The following is an 18,248-nucleotide window of genomic DNA, read 5'->3' on the forward strand; positions in this document are numbered from 1 at the left end:
TAGCACTTTTTGAATTCTGAAAAATGTGACTACATGACCAGTTCAAAAAATAAACACCTTTTTATCTTCTCTGTAATCTTAACTATTGAAGTAACATACTTCCACTATTTAAAATTTAGAAAGTATGAAAAGATCACTTAAAAAAAAAAGCCTCTCCATAATTTCTGTTCCCCTTCTATGCAAATCTCAAACTCACCACCTCAACTCCTAGGTAAGAACTGACCAGAATATCTTATATACAACTGACCCATGAACAACATGAGAGTTAGGGGCACCAAACACCTACACAGTCAAGAATCCACATGTAACTTTGACTCCACCAAAACTCAACTATTAATATCCTGCTGACCAGAAAGAAGCTTTGCCAATAATAAAAAGTCAATTAACACATATTTTGTATATGTTCTTATATAGTGTGTTCTTACAACAAAGTAAGCTAGAGAAAATGTTTTTCAAATTGTTGCAAAAAATTTTTCCAGTATTTGAATTGAAGGAAATCCCCAAATAAGTGGACCTGTGAAATTGAAAACTCTGTTGCTCATAGGTCCACTATATATACAAGCAAACACGAATACCATCATTTCCTCCCCATCCGCATTCAATACAAGTACACCATGCCTTTGATTACTTAATATAGTTTGATATTTTTTTCCATATTACCATATAGAAAAATTTCTATTATTTTATTTTCTTCAGATTATTTCATTGTATGCATAAACCATAGTTTATTTAACCAGTTTCCCATTGATGGACACTTGAGGTGTTTTTTGTTTTTTACAATTCCAGTATGCTATTCAGCTATCAATAAATCAATAACCATATTATCACATAAGAAATGTTTATAGGTGGAGTATAGTTATATGAAGATCAAAGAGAGTACAATATGTGATATTACAGTGGTTTTTATAGACTTAATGCTGGAAGAAAATCACCTGTGCCCCACAAAAAAAATGTTTCATGTAGCAAGCAGTAGTAAAGCTCAGATGTTAATTTTGCATATTTGGCATCCAGATTAAATGTGCTCAAACCCTAGCTGCCTTGTATACTAGCTGTGCATCTTGGGCAAGTATCAATCTCTCTGTGCCTGTTTACTTGTCTGCAAAGTGAGGATTTTAACAGCTACCTCATAGTTGTTGTGAAGCTTAAATGAATTTTAAACAGTGGTTAGCACGTAGCTAGTGTATAATTAATGCTAGCTCTTGTTGTATATTTATAGGGAAACTATTTTTGACATATAGGAAAGAAAAAATAATTAAAGGAGTTATATTAGAGTAGTGGTTTTCAACTTCAGGGGAGAGTGGATAATCACGGTTCCCTATAAGAATCTGAAAACTATTTTCTTCCAAAAAAATACATACACAAACATTTTTAAATAATACAACAGAATTTAAAAGTTACCTGAAGTCCCTCAATTAAGAATTTCAGAGTTAGAGGACAAATAAGAGAGGATGCACTTAAGTAGGAATAAAGATGAGAGAACTGGATAGGTTACCACATTTAGCCCTAATATGGTAGTAGAAACAGTGTTGAACTAAGACTTGTAACTAAGTTAGGAAGGTCTAATATATTACTGTGGAGAGCAGGCTTGCGGTGTCACGCATGTACCAGGGACCATTCTCAGTGACTTCCCGTCCTTAACAAAATGTCTGATTCAAAAATGTATTGTGAAACTCAAGAGTCTCCCGGCTATCTCCTGGCTTCAGTTCACTTAAGAAACAAACACTGGATTTATTTTTTTAGCAAAGTGGCTAAATGTAGATTAATGTTCAAAAATTCCAACTTGGATTTTTACGTTTTATCTATACATTAGAAATATAATTTCTAATTTTTTACCACATCAATGGTGAATTCAAGATCCCCTACAACTTCACCTTTATCTTTCTGACACTGTGTTGCACTATTCTTCTTCATGCCTCCAAATCAATGAATTTCTTGCTTGGTTAAAGCACTACAGGCATAGCTGTACACCCAAACCCCAGACCGACTTTCCGTGCCCAGTTCAAAAAAAGGGTGCTGCCCATCCTACTGCTCAAGACAGCGCTGGGCGCACATGAAGGCAGCGACGGAGAGGCAAGGATCTGAAAGGAAGGGGCAATGCTGTCGTTATTTTCAGATGGTGTGATCATAATGACACAGCAAACCTAAAAACAATCAACAGGCAAATTATCAGCACTGATAAGGGAGTTCAGCAAGTGGCGAATCACAGGAACACACAAACATATACTAATATTCTAAACCAGGAAGAGGTAATTTGAGAATATTACAGAAAATAAGATACCATGTAAATAGTACCTAAAACCATAAAGCCTCTAGGATTAGCTTTACAAAGAATGCTCCAGATGTTAAGATGACAATTTAAAAATTCTATGAAAGTATTAAAAAAGACATGAATAAAGGCACACACAGTACACTGTGTTCAATCCCTAAACACCATATATTCTAACCAACTCTCATCTAACATCTTTTGGAAGAATTTTGGATGAAAATTTACAAATTGATTATAAAACATATATATGAGAATAAAGATCCATATACAGCTAACCAGAAAATATACTCTGCATGAAAGTGACATAAAGAAAAATGTCAAATCCACAAAAGTTAGTGTAATATTACATCCATCTATACAATACAATGATTAATAGAAACAAACAGCTGTGAATAAAGTGTAAGAACAAAAAATGTGTATCTATATATTTATATATATTACAGGTTTTATATTATGTATCTACTTTATATATTACATACATATGTGAAAATAAAAAGGATTACACAGATGACAGAAATCTAAACAGAAACAGAGCAAGCATCTACCTATAGCTGTAATCTTATTTTTCTCATTCAGTTGAATACATCCACTTAAATGGTCCAACCAACCCCTCAATTTGAATAAATGAAAAATATTTTCAGACCCCCACAAATCTGCTCCATATTTCCTCCTCCTGTTAACTGTCCCACAAAAGTTCAAGCACCCCAGGCTCAAAACCCAAGCACATCATGATTCTTTCTCCTCCCGTGACTCCCATATGTTCAACTAGGTGTCAGATCTTGACACTGTTCCACCTCTGAAAGTTCTAATTGCTTCCTATCCTCTTGTTTCTAATTATGTCCTTCCCCAACTAGCTTTTCTGTTTCCAGTCTCTCCATTCCTCACACCACGTAGTCTGTTTTATATTTTATCCTGAAGTAAAATTTGAATCATGTCACATTTTTTAACCACATCAATGGTGAATTCAAGATCCCCTACAACTTCACCTTTATCTTTCTGACACTATGTTGCACTATTCTTCTTCATGCCTCCAAATCAATGAATTTCTTGCTTGGTTAAAGCACTACAGGCATAGCTGTACACCCAAACCCCAGACCGACTTTCCGTGCCCAGTTCAAGACCTTCTGCCTCCAGGTAAGTTCCAGCTTATGGGAGAAAAATACCTTCCAATAAAAACTAATGACAAAGTGAACCACAGGCTAAGAAGAACACAAAGAACCACAGCCTCTGGCTTTTAGATGTGAAGAAAGCACAGCTGATAAGAAAGTAGTGGAGTGCTTTTGGGGTTAACCTTCTCCACGCTTAAGGATGTTCATACTTAAGTCCTCCCTTACTTGTGTTTCCCTTTCTGCGGTTTCAGTTACCTGTGGTCTAGAAGCAGATAATCCTCCTTCTTACCTTTTGTCAGAAGGTCAGTAGTAGCCTGACACTACATCACAATACCTCATCAGGTCACCTCACTTCATCTCATCATATAGGCATTTTACCATCTCACATCATCACAAGAAAGGTGAATACAGCGCAATAAGGTATTTTGAGAGACCACATACACACATCTCTTATTATGGCATATTGTTGTAACTGCTGTACTTTATTATTAGTTATTGTTGATAATCTCTTACTGTGCCTAATTTATAAAAAATTTATCATAGGTATGCATATATTGGAAAAAACATAGTATATATAGGGGTTTGATATTATCCACAGTTTCAGGCATCCATTGAATGTCTAGGAATGCATCCCTGTGGATAAGGGAGAATACTGTATGCCAAAATGAAAAACACTTTTAACTTGAAATTTAAAAATAAATAACTATGAAAGAAAATATCTAATTAATGAATATTTGAATTTATTCAATATCTTATAATTCTAAATAGAATGTTTTGGAGACAAATGTACAAACGATAAAAAACAAAGACTCCAAACAATTTAATGCAATGGTTAATTACTTAAGGAGTAGATCACTACTTAATTCTGATATATTTCAGGCTTCAAAGACCCATAAATATAATAAATTTCTTAATTCCCACATCAAATTCCCTGGAAACAAATGGCATATAAAGTCAGAATCATAGTCCTATAAGCACAGTTTGGTTTACTTACCTTCTGGTTTCCTATCCTGTCACTTTCTTGCCTACTGACATTGACCCACAGTTTTATGAAATGGATTAAACTAGTTCATTTATCCAAGTTGTAATACAACTGGCTACAAATTGAACATTTTGCTATTCTAAAATTACATAAATGCCATCATACTTTCAAAAACCAGCTTTCTGACTAACATAATTTTTAAAAGGATTAAAAAATAGATGATGATTAGTGGTAAAAACGGAAATACAATAAAAATAAATAAATACATGAGTACTATGATCCTCTTAAAATATTGAGTATTTATCATGACTGATCTAATCCAAAACTACTCAAATATCAAATATTAGTATTATCATAAAAATGGGCAGATGCTTATAAATATAAAAATTGTAAATATTCCATTTATTCATTTGAGAATAATAATTTTTTATGTCCTTATAAACTTGTATGACAGTTCTGTACAAAGATATAAGTATTATACTATGTAACACAGCATGTTTCAAAAAAAATTAGCTAACTGTAAAAAAAGGCTTCCTACTCCCTACCACAAATTACACCTGGCAGCTAGGTAAATCTTCCCCAAAAAGGTGGTGTTGAAGAAGGGTGGTGATTCTGAGGAAAGGTAAGCAGAAGTCCTCTAAGTATTTTTCCATAGGTTCAGTAGCCCAAATAATAGGACTAACCTAAAGTTAAAGAAGAAAATTTGACAATTCATTCTGTAATAGATATAGCTTAAAAAATTATATTCATAATTTCAACAAAACCCAAACTTTAACTACTATATCTGATCTTAGAGCATACCATTATACACTCCTGAGTTCCTTCTTCATGGTGTAACTTTCCTTTACAAAGTTCACTTATCACAAAGCTTAATAACACTTCCTAAGACTTTCCCACATTACATGTATTCTGGAAAAAATTAAAAATTAGTTTCATCAGTCACTGAAAATTACAAAATAATTTACACTGGAAAAAACACTTTTGAATAGAATATAATTCTGATTATGCCATTTTCAAGCATGTAAATTTCAGTTCCTCAAAATCTGTGTACAACAGTACACCTCTAGATTCACAATGAAATTGGGTAGGTGATTAAAGCCATTCCAACAGTTCTTTAAAAGACAGCATATAAATTACAAAATGTATATGTAAGTGAACATATGTAAATCATCTCTTTTGACCCATTAATTCCCAGGCTTGGAAATTCTTCCTGGCAAGCTAATAGGAAAAAAAATAGCTATACACCCAAGACATTCACTGCAGCATTATAATAATGAAAAATTAGAAATGACCAACAAAAGTGAGGCAATGATCTAAATTATGACAAATATGATCTATATGAAAAAGTTTCTAGTAATATAATGTGAAAAAAGTAAATTGAAGTATATATACTTATTATAGAGGCACAAATAGTACATGAATGAAATAGAAGAAGAAAATATGGACTACAAATATTTTCTTTTACAATTTCCCTCAAATTCCTAGAATAGGATTTGTTAAAACAATTTACTGTAAAAAAAATAAGACTATGTTTCTTATAGAATGTACCAATAATTACATTAAATAACTTTACAAATTAAAGTTTATGACAGTATACTTTTTCTAAATTCAAACTTATCAGTAAGATTTCACACATAAAAGAAATGGGCCTGTTTTTACAGTCACTGATATATTAGGGGTTGTTGAAAATTAAAGTATGAATTGGGATAAAGTAGTAATTTTGCTATGGTATCATTTATTCATTAACTATTCATTTTTAAACAGTACAACATAAAAATTGAGTAAACACTGTGGGATATAAAAGTACCTTAAATTTTTAAGGCATTGATAATCTGGACCACAGGAGTTTGTGATTTTATGATTCTTAATTTTTCTACAACCCCTCATTGTTCCTCACATGTCATTGTGCCCTCTTAAACTAGACTGTAAATTCCAAAATATCAGGAACTGTGCTTTGTATTTTTCATGTGTCCTTTTGCATAACAAAAATCTGAGCAATAAATACTTGCTAACTGATGAAATCTGATTGAGTAATGTTGGAATTTCTGAGCCTGGAAATTTCTGGATGTACCTCTTTTGAAAATTAATTATTTGAATTAATTTAAATTGCTTCTCTGCTTTCTGCTAAATCAACTCAGCCATCATGTGTTATTATGTCAGAATCCCAATCTTTAAAAATGTCCCTGACTCTACAACTGCTCACTTTGTCATGGGATCCACCCCACCCTTGCTTGATTAATCAACAGGATGAACATTTGTCAAGTATGATGACCTACAGGTTACAAATCAATATTCTGCTGAATATCAAAACAGCAGCATATTTATATTTTTAAAATGAATTAACCACAGTAATACATAGTTTACTTGAGCTAAAATGTAGAAAACTCAAAAGAAAATAATACCATGATATTGCTGCTTATTAATCAATGTGACATATTTAGGTTTCTGAAACTATGAAATTCAGGCTAAAAGTTTCCTAAATTCAATAAACTCTTTTGAGTAAAGATTAACAGAGTATGAGAGAGATTAAGGATGGTGGCATGAGAGGTGAGACAGGCCTCCTCCCAAAACCACATATAATATGAAAATATAATTAATATAACTAATCCTGGAAGAGCAACAGGAAAGAAGGCTGCACCAGACTGCACACACCTGGAGAAAAGAACAGACCTCTAGGAACAGGGTAAAGTACCAAAGCCGTGTTCCAGCCAGATCCAAGCCCTTCCCCCACCCCAACTCATGGGCAGAAGGAAGAGAAATTGAGCAGGGAGGGAAGTGGAGGCCTGGGACTGCAGAACACCCAGCCCTGGAGATCTGCTCTTTGAGCATGAACCTATATTGCATGGTGTTCTGGAGATTAGTGGGGTTGGAAAGCTAAAACAGGTGAATACCTGGAGGGACTGAGATTCCAGCTGCTTTTGGAAAACAGGGATCCACCTCTGGCTGCTCTGGGACAAAAGAAAGGTGGGTAGTCTGAGAGGTTTCCTAAGAGTGAATGGGGTGAAAAAAGGGCAAGGATTGCTCAGAGCTTACTGCTCAGGAGAAAGGAAAGGGGGACAAAATTGTTCAGGTGAACTAGTACGAGAAGGTTGGAAACTTTCAGAACCTTCAGGCACTCCACTGTTGGTCAGTGCACACCGGCTCACAAAACAGCAACCCCAGCCCTCAGGGAAGGCCAGCAAGAGGGAAGCCCTGCCTATGGAAGCTAAAAATGCAAAGCACAGAGGCTTACACCTCTGTTCTTGGCCCACTGGTTCTGGCAGTGAAGACAGGCACTGCAGCCAGGAAGCAGGAAACAGCTCCTTTGGCCCAACAGGCAGTAGTACCAATCCCCTGTGACACTGATATCGCTACAGGGACTGAGAAGCACAAGAAAGTAGAGCTTCTTGGCACTAGAGGTCACCACCTACAAATATGAAACATCAAAGGAACCTGGTTCAACATAAAATCCCATGAACACCAGAAAGAGGACCAAGTGAAACTGAACTCTACAATCTCCCTGAAACACGTTTTAAAATAAAAATCATAAACATGCTCATGGAGGTAAAGAAACATATTCAAGAACTAAGGGAAGAATTCTGGAAGGAGATTCAATCATTACAGAACACAGTATCAGAAATGAAATATACAATTGAGGGATTTAAAAACAGATTAGATAAAGTGTAGGAGATGGAAAATGGAAAAGAAATTAGAGAAGAGGAATACAAAGGAGCTGAGGCACAGGGAGAAAAAAGGATCTCTAAGAATGACAAAATACTGAGAAAACTGTGTGACCAATCCAAACAGAACAATATTCACATTATAGGGGTACCAGAAAGAGAGAAAAAGGGTAAGTGTCACTGAGGAGGTAATTGCTGAAAACTTCCCCAATCTGGGGAACGAGATAGTTTCTCAGGACATTGGGGTAGACATATCTTCCAACACAAAGATCCAAGGAAGACAACATCAAGACATACAATAATTAAAATGGCAAAGATCAAGGATAAAGACAGACTTCTAAAAGCAGCTAGAGAGAGTAAAAAGATCACATACAAAGGAAAACCCATCAGGCTGTCATCATATTTCTCAACAGAAACATTACAGGCCAGAAGGGAGTGTCATGATACATTCAATGCAATGAGGCAGAAGGGGCTCAAACTATGAATACTCTCCCCAGCAAGACTATCATTTAAATTTGAAGTGGGGATTAAATAATTTTGAGACAATCAAAAGCTGAGAGAATTTACCTGCCACAAACTACCTCTACAATACATTTTGGAGGGACTACTATAGATGGAAGTATTCCTAAGGCTAAATAGCTCTCACCAGGGGAAATAAAACCACAGCAAAGTAGAACAACTAATGACTAAGATGCAAAATCAAATCAACTATCCACAAGATCAATCAAGGGATAGGGAAAGAGTACAGAATATGATAACGAATATATAAAGAACAGGGAGGGAAGGGAAAGGAGAAGAAAAAAGAAGAACCTTTAGGTTGTGTTTGTAATAGCATACAAAGTGAGTTATATTAGAGTGTGAGATAGTAAGGGAATTACCCTTGAACCTTTGGTAACCACGAATCTAAAGTCTGCAATGGCAATAAGTACATACCTACTGAAAATCACCCTAAATGTAAATGGTCTGAATGCACCAATCCAAAGACATAGAGTCACTGAAAGGATAAAAAAACAAGACCTGTCTATATGCTGCTTACAAGAGACTCACTTCAAACCCAAAGACATACACAGACTTAAAGAAAAGGGATAGAAAAAGATATTTCATGCAACTAACAGGGAGAAAAAGGCAGGAGTTGCAGTACTTGTAACACAAAACTTGGACTTCAAAACAAAGAAAGTAACAAGAGACAAAGAAGGACATTACATAATGATAAAGGTTTCAGTGCAACAAGAGGATATAACTATTAAAACTATGCACCCAACACAGGATCACATACATATGTTAAAAAATACTAACAGAATTAAAGGGGGAAATAGAATGCAATGCATTCATTATAGGAGACTTCAACACTCCACTCACTCCAAAGGACAGGTCAACCAACCAGAAGATAAGTAAGGAGACAGAGACACTGAACAATGTATTAGAACAGATGGACCAAATGGACATGCACAGAAGACTCCATCCAAAAAAACAGGATACACATTCTTCTCAAGTGCACATGGATCATTTTCTATAATAGATCACATGCTAGGCTACAAAAAGAGGCTCAGTAAATATAAAAAGATTGAAATTGTACCAACCAGCTTCTCAGATCACAAAGGTATGAAACTAGAAATAAATTACACAAAGAAAATGAAAAAGCCCACAAACACATGGAGGCTTAATAACATGCCCCTAAATAATCAATGGATCAATAACCAAATAACAACAGGTATCAAGCAATATATGGGGACCAATGATAACAATAATTCAACACTGCAAAATCTGGGAAGTATATTGCAATACAGGCCTACCTGATGAAAGAATAACAATCCCAAATGAACAGTCTAAACTCACAATTAATGTAACTAGAAAAGGAAGAACAAATGAGGCCCAAAGTCCATAGAAGGAGGGCCATATAAAGATTAGAGCAGAAATGAATAAAATCAAGAATAAAACAATTGAAAGAATCAATGAAAGTATGAGATGGTTTTTCAAGAAAATAAACAAAATAGATAAACCCCTAGGCAAACTTATCAAGAAAAAAGGAGTCTAAACACATAAAGCGAGTCAGAAATAAGAAAGGAGAAATCATGAAGGACACCACAGAAATACAAAGAATGATGAAAGAAAACCATGAAAAATTATATGCTAACAAACTGGATAACCTAGAAGAAATGGAAAACTTTCTAGAAAAAGTACAACCTTCCAAGGCTAACCCAGGAAGAAATAGAAAATCTGAACACACCAATTACCAGTAAGGAAACTGAAGTGGTAATCAAAAAACTACCCAAGAACAAATCTCCTGGACATGATGGTTTCAGTGCTGAATTTAATCAAACATTTAGTGAAGACCTAATACCCATCCCCTTTAAAGTTTTCCAAACAGTAGAAGAGGGGGTAATATTCCCAAACTCATTATACAAGGCCAACATCACTCTAATACCAAAACCAGGCAAAGACCCCATAAAAAAAGAAAATTAGAGACCAATGTCCCTGATGAACATAGATGCAAAAATACTCAACAAAATATCAGCAAACCAAATTCAAAAGTACATCAAAAAGATCATCCATCATGAACAAGTAGGATTCATCCCAGAGATGCAAGGTTGGCACAACATTCGAAAATCCAACAACACCATCCACCACATCAACAAAAAGAAGGACAAAAACCACATGATCTTCTCCATAGATGCTGAAAAAACATTCAACACAATTCAACATCCAGTCATGATAAAAACTCTCAACAAATTGGGTATAGAGGGCAAGCACCTCAACATAATAAAGGTCATACAGATGAAAACCCACAGCTAGCATTATAGTTTACAGGGAGAAGCTGAAAGTTTTTCCTTTAAGATCAGGAACAAGACAAGGGTGCCCACTCTCTCCACTTTTATTCAACATAGATCTGGAGTTCTAGGCCATGGCAATCAGACAACACAAAGAAATAAAAGGCACCCAGATTGGCAAGGAAGAAATTAAATTATCCCTGTTTGGGGATGACATGATATTGTACATAAAAAACCCTAAAGAATCCACTCCAGAACTATTAGATCTAATATCTGAATTCAGCAGTGTTGCCTGATAGAAAATTAATACACAGAAATCTGTTGCATTCCTATACACTAATGATGAACTAGCAGAAATAGAAATCAGGAAAAGAATTCCATTCACATTTGTATCAAAAATAATAAAATACCTAGGAATAAACCTAACCATGGAAGTGAAAGGCCTATACTCTGAAAACTATATGACACCCATGAGAGAAATTAAAGAAGATACTAATAAATGGAAACACTCATGGATAGGATAAATTAATATTGTCAAAATGGCCATTCTGCCTAAAGTAATCTATAGATTCAATGCAATTCCTATCAAAATACCAAAGGCATTCCTCAATGAACTAAAGCAAATAGTTCTAAAATTCATCTGGAACCACAAAAGAGCCCAAATAGCCAAAACAATCATGAGAAGGAAGAATAAAGTGGGGGAATTATGCTCCCTGACTTCAAGCTCTACTACAAAGCCACAGTAATCAAAACAATTTGGCACTGGCACAAGAACAGAGCCATAGATGAATGGAACAGTCTAGAGAGCCCAAATATAAACCCAAACATATATTTTCAATTAATATACAATAAAGGAGCAATGGATATACACTGGGAAAATGAGAGCCTCTTCAACAGCTGTTGTTGGCAAACCTGGACAGCTATATGCAAGAGAATGAAACTGAATTATTGTCTAACAACATACACAAAAGTAAACTCAAAATGTATAAAAGCCATGTATGTAAGTCATGAAGCCACAAAACTCCAAGGAGGAAACATAGGCAAAAGTCTCTTGAATACATACATGAGCAACTTTCTCCTGAACACATCTCCTCGGGCAATGGAAACAAAATAAAAACCAACAAATGGGACTACATCATGCTAAAAAGCTTCTGTACAGCAAAGGACACTATCAGCAGAACAAAAAGACATCCTACAGTATGGGAGAATATATTTGTAATGACATATCTGACAAGGGGTTAACATCCAAAATCTATAAAGAACTCATATGCCTCAACACCCAAAAAGCAAATAACCATATTAAAAAGAGGGTGGAGGATATAAACAGACAATTCTCCAGAGAAGTAATTCAGATGGTCAGGGAAATACAAATTAAAACCACAATGAGATATCACCTTACACCAGTTAGGATGGCCAACATAGAAAATAATAAGAACAACGAATGCTGGTGAGGATGTGGAGAAAGAGAAACCCTCCTACACACTGCTGGTGGTAATGTAAACTAGTTCAATGATTGTGGAAAGCAGTATGGAGGTTCCTCAAAAAACTGAAAATGGAAATAGTATTTGACCCAGGAATTCTACTCCTAGGAATTTACCCTAAGAATGCAGGAGCCCAGTGTGAAAAAGACATATGCCCCCTATGTTTATCACAGCACTATTCGCAATAGCCAAGAAATGGAAGCAACCTAAGTGTCCATCAGTAGATGAATGAATAAAGAAGATGTGGTACATATACACAATGGAGTACTGTTCACCCATAGGAAGAAAACAAATCCTACCATTTGCAACAACATAGATAGAGCTAGAGGGTATTAGCTTCAGAGAAATCTCTGCCCTACAAGGCATGACTTGAACAGAATCATGAAGCTCCTCAGTGACAGGTGGGAAAGACCAGCAGCATGACCTGAACCAGAGTAACTGACCCATCCCAAAAAAGATGATGATTTCATATTTTAAATCCTGTAGGTTCAGAAAGAAGGAAGATTTTTAGCCAAAGAGATATAAAATTTAAGTGGAACTTCCAAGGGGGCTTCTTAAAAAGAGGGTAAAGCTCCTCTTTCGCCTCTCCATCCACCTGCTTTAAGACTGTGATGGCTGGAAATCTAGCAACTATCTAGGAACATGAAGCAGAGATGCACCATAAGGAATACGGTGCCGTAACACAGAAGGACCTGACCTTCAGACTTCTTTCTACATGAAAGAAATAAACTTCTCACTTACTTAAGCTACTGTGTTATTTGGGGTTTCTTCTCTTTTATATACAGCCAAACCTGACCCGAAGTTATAAATAAAATAAAGATGAATACCTGAAAAACAGTGATGCATCAGAAGTTGTTTTAAAGCTTATTCTTTGGAAGCCAGTAATGTGATGGGTATTATAATGAAGAAGGTACAAGGACATAAAAAGAGATCAAAGGAAAATAAATAGTTGTCTTTAATATATAAATTCAAGCTTCTAATGAGACAATTGGTGTAAAAAAACTGAACATGGTACTGAACACTGCAAAGCTTAAGGTAGGTCTTTGTGTCACCTAGTTTCAGATAAAACCAGGGAAGCATTTAACATTCCAATATATACAAACAGTAATATTTCCTTTCCTTTCCTCTTCTAATAAATACCAGTAACCAAATACATATTCTTAGAATAAAACACAGGTACAGTAAAGACCAGCAATTGTTAACTTCATGTCAATAGTGGGTAGAAAAGAAAATTTAACATAACAACTCTACCTTCCCTAATCTACAAATTCCCACCTTCAGAAAAAAAATTATCGGAGGAAAATTATAATAAAAATATAATCAAGTTCTGAACTTCCTAGAAATCAAAAATAGATCTATACCCAGTTAAATATAAAGTTAAAATAAAGGTCTCTATCCAGCTCCCAATATGTGACAGACTGAAAAAATTTAATAAAGAATGGCAATTTTTTTCTGGTCCTAGATTTTTAAAAAGTGCTCGTCACTGCAATGATGGCAAGTAACATATTACACAATGTGTTTCAAGTTGTTTTATAAAAATTCAGATCATCCAATCTAGAATCATTATGACGTTTTAAGAAATAATATAAATCATAGGCTTTTAGAAGTAATTCTAATTTGACTAAAGTTAATCACTGCTAAATATTCAGCTCTCTGGTTCCCCAAAGGCAAAGCCATGTTTTATTCAGCTTTGTATCTCCACCACCTGACAAACAAGCATAACCACCTGGCACATAGTAGGTACTCATTAAATATTTTTTGTATCAAGCAGTGTCTTTACAAACAACTAGTAAATACTTGCTATTAAACAGAAGGAACAAAATAGCAGTAGACTCATGGACACCAAGAAGGGACTAGTGGTTACCAAAGGGAAGGAACTGGGGAAGATGGGTGGGAAGGGAGAAGGGGATGAAAAGGTACTGTAATTCACAATCACAATATAGGTAGGTCACGGGGATGGTAGTACAGTACAGAGAACAATTGACTCTAATTTCTACTATGATGATAGTGACTGCAATAGAGGGGGTGAGGACTTGATAATATAGGGGGATGTTGAACCACTGTGTATTTTAAACCATCATAAGACTGTATATTAATACTTTATTATAAAAATAAAATAAATAAAAAATAAAAAATATTTGCTTGATTAAATCTGCCCACCACTTTTTAAATGATTATAGTTACTAACAGTATTATAAACATTTATGTATGTTTTCCTGAATATGTTCTATTCTTTTAACTATTATTAAATTAAGTAAATCAATTTTCTTGACTTATATTTTAGTAAATAATTTTAGGATGTGTTCCTACTGAATTTAATTTACTAGGTTCAGTTAATTCAATGTATTATACCCCCTTTCAGCATTAATTTCACCTTCTGTTTAGATATAGTGCCTGTTGGCAGCCGCGCTCAGAAAATAGCGCCCAATGCAGGGCAGCCGGAAGGCCCTGAACTTCCTAATGACAAATCATCCCACACCACTAAACTACATGCTAATTGCGCCTTGGCATAAGGACCAATGAGACCCACCAAATGGTTATGCTAATAAGGCATATGGAGCCGCACCAACCAGGTCAGAGCATGAGAACTATATAAGCAAGCCTCTCCTTCCCCTCTGGGTCCTGCCCAACTCATTTGTTTCACAAAGAGCTGAAGAATAAAGCTTTCTGCAGAAGAATCCTGCTGTTGTTGCATGCTGTTCTTGCCGGCGAGGACAGGGCATGCGACAAGTGGTGCCGAATCCCGGGAACCAGAACATCACCGGCACAGGGAGGACCCTTCAGACATCTGGAGAGGATTCAGAACTGCAGGTCAGAAGAAAGCCCGGAGGGGTAAGTTCCGAGAGGCCCCTGCTTTTTAGGATGATGGTTGATGGTTCTCTGTAAATAAGGAGGCACCATGGGGAATGCACCGTCATTAGTCACGGCGCTGCAGACAGCTCTCAAAGAGCGAAACTTGAAGGTCTCCAGCAAAGTCTTAGGATCTTTTGTGAAGGAGATAGACCGTGTGGCCCCCTGGTTCATTTGTTCAGGGTCCCTCTCAATCCCGAGCTGGGACAAACTGGGGAAATATCTTGATAGAGAGGAGGAGGAGGGTAGCCTGAGGGGAGGCACCAGGCCCCTCTGGAAACTGATTAGAGCTTGTCTGCAAGATGAGAGATGTGAAAAGGTAATAAAAGAAGGTCAGAGAGCATTGACAGATATCCAAGAGAGCATGTCAGAAACGGAACGGGAAACAGAGAGCGCGCGGCCAAAAAAAGGCCACAAAAATGAAGGTAAAGAAACCTCAGAGTGAGGGAGAAAGCCCGCCTAGGGCAAAAGCGAAAGAGCCCCGAGAAGCGAGTGACGATCGCCTCGGAGAAAATAGTAAATACCCCTGGAAAGAGTTGAGGGACCTCCAACTTTCCAATAGGGAATCTGAAGAGGAATTAACGTCCGCAGAGGAAGGGGAAGAGAATAAAACCGCAGAGTGCAGAAGTAAGGGAACCAGCAAAGTTGAAAAGCGGACCAAGGAAAAAATGAAAGCAGGGTGTCCCCCGACGCCCGTTGCCCCGCCACCTTACGTGAGTGGCGCACTCTCCTTTTGCCACCCAGATACTCTTCAGGCAATTAGACAAATGTTTCCTGTATTTAAGGATAATGGCGTACGCTCTCACCAGCCCCTGAGCCATAAACAAGTTAAGGAGTTAGCAGAATCCGTTCGGGCTTATGGAGTCAGTGCTAACTATACCATAGCACAAGTTGAGAGATTAACAGAGACAGCCATGACACCCGCAGACTGGCAATATGTAACTAAGGCATGCCTTTCTAGTATGGGGCAATACATAGAATGGAAGGCATTGTGGCATGATATCAGCATGACCCAGGCACGCGCAAACGCGACCGAAGGACAGCCTGCGTGGTCATATGATATGCTGACGGGCCAAGGACAGTGGGTAGCCAACCAGACCGCCTTCCCCTTACAGGTATATGCACAAATAAACACGTGCGCCGCCAAGGCATGGAAAGCCCTCACCAACAAAGGAGAAGTATCAGGCAATTTGACAAAAATTATTCAGGGGCTGAGCGAGCCATTTTCTGACTTTGTCGCTCGTATGATGGAGGCCGCAGGCAGAATATTTGGAGATCAGGAACAAGCAATGCCCCTAGTGGAGCAATTAGTATTTGAACAATGTACCAAGGAATGCAGACAGGCGATAACACCCTGGAAACAAAAAGGGATACATGCCTGGTTGAAAGCCTGTAGAGAAATAGGAGGGCCACTCACCAATGCGGGCCTAGCCGCAGCCATATTACAGAGCCACAAACAAGCCAGGATCACTAACAGAAGTATCAAATGCTTTCAATGCGGGAAATTAGGACATATAAAGAGAGAGTGTAGGAGCCCAGCTTCAGAACAAACAACCCAAAAGACCCCTGGGTTGTGCCCTAAGTGTAAGAAAGGCAGGCATTGGGCTAATGAGTGCCGGTCCATTAAAGATATAGAAGGGAAACCCTTAGAACTGCCAAAAAACGCCCAGAGGGGCCCCTGTCACCAGGGCCCGCAAATATATGGGGCAACCAGCACACAAGTGTCATTCGGGAACAACCAGGCCCCCCAAGGAGAGCCACTTCAGGTTCCGCGGGATTGGACATCCGTGCCACCACCAGAATAGTGTTGACTCCACAGATGGGAGTTCAGCCTATCCCTTCAGACTTTAAAGGCCCCCTACCACCAAATACCCTTGGGTTACTCCTAGGGCGCTCTTCTGCTGCATTGAAAGGCCTGGTAGTTCATCCCGGAGTTATAGATCAAGATTATGAAGGGCAAGTAAAAATCATGTGTTCGGCTCCCAGAGGAATCTATCCTATATCCCCGGGAGACCGCATAGCCCAGCTCTTAGTTTTACCTAGTCTCCACGCAAATTATCCTGCTACCAACACGGAGAGGGGAGAAAGGAGCTTCGGCTCCTCTGACTGGGATTCAGCCTTCATAGTATTAGATTTAGCAGACAGACCAAAATTAACTCTTCAAATAGAGGGAAAGAGCTTTGAGGGAATCCTAGACACTGGAGCAGATAAAAGTATTATCTCTGCAACCTGGTGGCCCTCCAAGTGGCCTGTGACCCAATCCTCACATTCATTACAAGGTTTAGGATATGAGTCAAGCCCTTCAATTAGTGCCAAACCATTGAAATGGCGAGCCCCTGAAGGACAAGAGGGTACAGTCACCCCTTATGTACTCCCTCTACCGGTCAATTTATGGGGGAGGGATGTCATGAGAGACTTAGGCCTCAAACTCATTAATGAATACTCCACCCCCGCCCAAGGCATGATGATGGACATGGGATACATCCCTGGCAAGGGGCTGGGGAAACACCAACAGGGACACATAGAGCCCATCCTGCCCAAAGTAAAGAATGACCGTCACGGCCTGGGTTTTTCATAGGGGCCATTGAAGATGCCATGCCCATACCTTGGCTCACAGAGGAGGCCGTATGGGTTCCTCAGTGGCCCCTATCCTCTGAAAAATTAGAAGCAGCTCATTGCTTAGTGCAAGAGCAGCTCCAAGTGGGACACCTAGAACCCTCTGTGTCCCCATGGAACACACCCATATTTGTAATCAGGAAAAAGTCAGGATCATGGAGGTTGCTTCATGATCTGAGAGCAGTAAATGCTCAAATGAGAATGCTTGGACCCGTACAACGGGGACTGCCACTCCTCTCTGCCTTACCCAAAGAATGGAAAGTGCTCATAATAGATATTAAAGATTGTTTCTTTTCTATACCTCTAAGCTCCAAGGACAGGGAAAGATTTGCTTTTACTTTGCCAGCTATTAACCATGAACAACCCGATGCCAGATTTCAGTGGAAGGTCCTCCCTCAAGGAATGGCAAATAGCCCCACCATATGTCAACTGTACGTTCAGCGAGCGCTAGACCCAATTCGTAAGACCTATCCCACGCTAAAGATCATCCATTACATGGATGACATCCTTCTTTGCT

General features: G+C 37.7%; 1 protein-coding gene across 1 annotated transcript; it reads left to right on the forward strand.

Moving 5' to 3' along the window:
• The first annotated feature begins 13,273 nt into the window (after positions 1–13,273).
• LOC140845987 (endogenous retrovirus group K member 6 Gag polyprotein-like) lies at positions 13,274–17,055 on the forward strand. The gene is made up of 2 exons (XM_073221427.1): positions 13,274–13,300; positions 15,556–17,055. Exons 1-2 carry the CDS (start codon positions 13,274–13,276, stop codon positions 16,918–16,920), a joined length of 1,392 nt encoding a protein of 463 aa, XP_073077528.1. The 3' UTR covers positions 16,921–17,055.
• The last annotated feature ends 1,193 nt before the right edge of the window (positions 17,056–18,248 follow it).

Source organism: Manis javanica, chromosome 14 (assembly GCF_040802235.1).
Source record: "Manis javanica isolate MJ-LG chromosome 14, MJ_LKY, whole genome shotgun sequence".
NCBI classification, from domain to species: domain Eukaryota; kingdom Metazoa; phylum Chordata; class Mammalia; order Pholidota; family Manidae; genus Manis; species Manis javanica.